Below are 5,246 nucleotides of genomic sequence, written 5' to 3' on the forward strand. Positions count from 1 at the left end.
GCTCCCTCAGCGCTGACCCTCCAACAGTGCGGTGCTCCCTCAGCGCTGACAGTGTGGCGCTCTTAAATGCAGAATTGTTGCATTGTCCTGAGGCTGGAGGAAGTCACAGTTTCAGGGAAGGTTGAGACCAGGGAGGGATTTTAAAACAATGGTGGGTATTTTAAAATGGAGGCATTGCAAGACTGGGAACCAATGTGGATCAGTGAGTGCTGGAGCAAGTGTGAGGTTCATGTTGAGTTGGTTAAGGTCACCCTCGGCAATGACTGACTTACCCAGAACAGTCTCACCCAGAGGAAAATAGGAGCCAGCTGTGTCAGCGATGGCAAAATGCCATCGTCATAAATAAAGAATCAGGGTTCCTTGTTGGAATAGGTGTTCAATTTTATTGCAATTTATGTGTACGTTCACCGACAGTCCCACAGAGTGGAGGAAACAGATACTCAAATAAGCTTGAACCCTGAGTTCTAATGAGATGCAAAAGAGGTGAATACATGGAAAAGTGCACACCATGTTATTTCAGACACTTACAGTCCCCATCAAACACTCCCAGGACAGGTACAGCATGGTGTTACATACTGAGTGAAGTTCCCTCTACACTGACCACATCAAACACTCCCAAGTCAGGGACAACATGGTGTTGGATACAGAGTAAAGGTCCTTCTACACTGAACATATCACACAGTCACAAGTCAGGGACAGCACAAGATTGGATAGAGAGTAAAGGTTTCTCCACACTGAATAAATTAAACACTCCCTGGATAGAGACAGCTTAGTGTTATAATAGAGAGCAAAGGTCCCTCTACACTGAACACATCAAACACTCCCAGCTCAGGGACAACATGATGTTAGATACAGAGTAAAGATCCTTCTACGCTAAACATATCACACCCTCCCGGGACAGGGACAGCACGGCATAGATATAAAACTCCCTCTATTCTGCCTCACGAAACTTTCTCTAAGTCATCACTGACCAGATACTGAACTGGACTAGCCGTATAAATGCAGTCGTTACAATTCCAGGTCAGGGGCTGGGAATCCAGCAGTGAGTAACTCACCCCCTGACTCCTCACATAAGTCAGGATTATGATGGAATACTCCCCACTTGCCTGGATGAGTGCAGTTCCAACAACACTCAAGAAGTTTGACATCCAGGACAAAGCAGCTCGCTTGATTGGCACTACATCCACAAATATCCAGTTCCTCCATCACTGATGCTCAGTTGTATTGGTGTATATCATCTATAAGACGTCCTGCAGGTATTTACCAAACCCACCATCTTTCAAACTCCCAACCACTACCATCTAGAAGGACAAGGGCAGCAGATACATGGGAACACCATCCCCTGCAAATTCCCCTCCAAGCCACTCACCATCTTGACTTGGAAATAGATCGCTGTTCTTCAGTGTCACTGGGTCAAAATCCTGGAATTACCTCCCAAATTGCATTGTGGATCTACTTACAGCACACGGACTGTAGCAGTTTAGAAGGCAGCTCACCACCACCTTCTGTATGTGTCAGAAGGCCTGGGGGCTGTTTACCTTCATTAGCCATGGCGCAGAACATAGGAGCAAAGAAATCTTGTTACAAATTTCTAAATCATTGATTAGGCCACAGATGGAATATTGTGTGCAGTTCTGGTTGCTACACTATCGGGAGGACACGGCTGCACTGGAGAGGGTGCGGGTGCGGGATTCATCTGGATGTTGCCTAGGATGGAAAGTTTTGTTATGAGGAGAGGCTGGATAGGCTGGGTTTGTTTTCCCTGGAGCAGAGGAGGCTGAGATATACAAAATTATGAGAGGCATAGACACAATAGATCGTGAAAGTCTCTTCTCCATGGCAGCTGTGTCTAAGACCAGAGACATAGGTTGAAGTTGAGTAGTAAGTGGTTTCGAGGGGAGCAGAGAAAAATACCTTTCACCCAAAGGATGATAAAAAGACGGGACGTTCTGCCTGAGAGGGTGGTGGAGGCACAACATTTAAGAAGCATCTGAATGAGCACTTAAAATTCAGGGCGTAGTAGGCTATGGACCACATGCAGGTGAATGGGATTAGTGCAGTTTGGTATCTGTTTGTTGGCATCAACACGATGGGCTGAAGGGCCTGTTTCTGTGCTGTATGACTCAATGAACGTCTCACGGGGCAGTTAGAGATGGGCAATGAATGCAGGCCCTGTCAGCGTCTCTCACAGACTGAGGTCAAATTTATAACAGAGTGAAGAAAGCCGAGCATTTTGCACTGAAGCTTTGAGCACGTCACACTGCTCAATACCACCACCTGCTGGCACAGGGTGAGTTCTGCGCAGGCAACCATACACTCAGCCCACTGTGTCTGCAACAGCACTTTGAGCGAGCTATTGAACCAGTTCCACTTCCTGCCTTGTGTCCACCCTTCCAGTGTTTCTCCAATTCCCCCTTTTTTGGAAGTTCCTCTTGAATCTGCTTCCACCAACCTCTTGGGCAGCACGTTCCTGATCATAACAATTCGCTGGATCAAAAGCACATTCTCCTCATTCCCCACTATGCCAGGTTTTCTTGCTATTTCTGTGTCCTTTTGGTTCCCAGTTCTGCCACCACAGGGAAGTACCTACGCGGAAACGTCTGCCCCAATATTCAACCATTGTCGTGTAAGTATTTCTGCTGCTAAATACCAGTCATTAAAAGTCTAACCTCTATTACATGATAGCTAGATACAACTGAGGTGCAGGGGAATGGTAGTCAAGTCACTGAGGCTCAAAGATCACATGGTGTACTGCAATTCCCACCTGATTCAAAGGGCATGACGCACAAGAGAAAGGGTGGAAATGACTCTTACTGGAATGTGAGAACTGAAATGTCATTAACTATCATGGGAGACTGAAATGGCTGGAGACAGCAGCTTGATAGGAGGCTGAGGGGAGTGGGGCCGGAACATGGTCTTTCAATAAGGTGGATGTGGAGAAGATGTTTCCACTTGTGGGGGAGACCAGAACTCCGGGCCATCCATCTCAAGCTGTTCCTAATAAATCCCATCAGGAATTTCAGGAGAAACGTCTTCGTCCAGAGAGTGGGGAGAATGTGGAACTCACTCCCACAGGGAGTGGGTGAAGGGAATAGTGTTGACACATTGAAGGGGGAAGCTGGATAAACACATAGGGGAGACAGGAATAGGAAGATATACAGGTCAGGGGAGAGGAAGAGGGGTTGCGAGAGGGGTTGTGTGGGGCAGATTGGGCCTGTCTCTGTGTTGCAACATCATGCTCAATTTTACACGCTAATGATTACATCATCAGTTTTTATAAGGTGTTGCGGAGAGATAAATGTTGGCTGACAGGTAAAACAAAATGAACTGTGGAGTGTGACATTAGAGAAGGTAGCAGGAGTTTGGTGAAACAAGTGCGCTAACAGTGGCTGGAGGACACCAAAGGGGAGGGTTTACAAATTCTTAACCCTCTGTTTATTGGGGATGGGTTTGTGTGTGTGTGTATTGTGGGGGTGTGGTGAGCTGCGAGGGGGAATAATCTAAACTGATGAACAGATTGGGCGTGGATATTACAGATAAATTGAAGTGGTTCCACAAAGTGATCACCGAGAAGCTGATTAGAGTCTTGGAACCAGGCAGGATGACTGACCAGCTCTAGACCCACATGTAGGCACCAAATTGTACTTTTAACCTCCCAAAGTACATCATAGGGGCATTACAGACAAAACGTCCACACTGACAGATATCATTCAGTCAGGCCTGGGATCAGGTAGGAGAGTGAAAGGCAGAGAGGTTTAGGAAGGGAATTCCAGAGCTCGGGACCCAGGCAGATGAAGACACTGCCACCACTGATGGAGTGACAGGAATCAGGGCATGGTCAAGAGGCCAGAATTGGAGGAGGTTACAGAGGGGTGAAGGAGCTGGAGGAGATTACAGAGATAGAGGGAGGGAGGTAGGGGCTGGAGGAGATTACAGAGGTAGGGAGGGGTGTAGGGGCTGGAGGAGATTACAGAGATAGGGAGGGGTGTAGGGGCTGGGGAAAGTTACAGAGATAGGGAGGGGTGTAGGGGCTGGAGAAGGTTGCACAGATAGGGACAGATCTGGGCCACTGAGGAAGCAGAAAGAAGGGTGGGAATTGTACAACATGGTCATTCGACATTGATCATTGCCCCTCCAATAATGTTTCAATGACCCTTCTCAAAACCACGGTTCCCATTGTATTTCCCATAGCTATACTGCAGCCTGTGCCTGTGCGCATGATGGTGAGGAGTCAGAGGAAGCATGTTTTCTTCTGTTGCATTACTGGAATATTACAATGGGCATCAATAGCACAGCCAAGTCACCAGAGTGCACACTGGGTATGGGGGTCTATTGATGTTCGGGGCTACCACAGGACTAGGAGGCCAACTAGAAAAGAGGTAGAGACCACAGAAGAATCTCACAGAAGATGAAATAAAGCTCCTGGAATTTATGTTTTGTGTCTTTAGGCCTTGGAATCGCTTCTGATGCTGGGTTTATTTGTCAAGATAGCTTCGATATCACTGAGATTCTGTGGAGTCAGCTCAGGAAGGATCTGGCCAGAGAAAACATCAGAAATATGAAAAGATACTCTGCAGTGACAACATTAACAGGAACTTCCCAATAAAGCAACAGTTTACAATAAAATAATAATTCTCTACAGAAAACCAATACACAGCTAAATCTTTCTTAATGATTTTGAAGGGAGGTGTTAATATGGATGAAAATTATTTTGATTTCAAGCATGTAATCACTCATCGAACACCCCCAGGAAAAGAACAGCACAGAATTAGATACAGAGTAAAGCTCTCTCTACACCGTCCCCCATCAAACACTCCCAGGACAGGGACAGCACAGAGTTAGATACAGAGTAAAGCTTCCTCTGTACTGTACCCTATCAAACACTTCCAGGGCAGGGACACAAAGGATTAGATACAGAGTAAAGCTTCCTCTACACTGTGCCCTATCAAACACTCCCAGGACAGGGACACATGGGGTTAGATACAGAGTAAAGCTGCCTCTACACTTTCAAACTAAAGTGAAGCTCCTCCACATTGTCCACATCAAACACTCTCAGGTCAGGCACAACATAAGGTTAGATACAGAATAAAGCTTCCTCTACACTGTACCCCATCAAACGGTCCCAGAACATTTCTGGGATCAGTTATCCAGCGTTGTCTGGTTGAGGCTGATAGATAAAATATTAAATGGAAGATATCAGAGACAACAAGGTGCAGGGCTGGATGAACACAGCAGGCCAAGCAGCA

At 46.5% G+C, this 5,246-nt stretch overlaps 1 protein-coding gene across 1 annotated transcript in view; it reads right to left on the reverse strand.

The window, feature by feature from the left end:
* Positions 1 to 4,330: 4,330 nt before the first annotated feature.
* LOC125481608 (voltage-gated potassium channel subunit beta-3-like) overlaps positions 4,331 to 5,246 on the reverse strand; it is a 4,481-nt gene continuing 3,565 nt past the window's right edge. The window contains exon 4 of the mRNA XM_048593390.1: positions 4,331 to 4,534. Coding sequence (XP_048449347.1) covers positions 4,445 to 4,534 — 90 coding nt within the window. The 3' untranslated portion in view covers positions 4,331 to 4,444. The remainder of the gene's footprint in view (positions 4,535 to 5,246) is intronic.

This window comes from Rhincodon typus, unplaced genomic scaffold, assembly GCF_021869965.1.
Source record: "Rhincodon typus isolate 14 unplaced genomic scaffold, sRhiTyp1.1 hic_rhity00002759, whole genome shotgun sequence".
In the NCBI taxonomy this organism is placed as follows: domain Eukaryota; kingdom Metazoa; phylum Chordata; class Chondrichthyes; order Orectolobiformes; family Rhincodontidae; genus Rhincodon; species Rhincodon typus.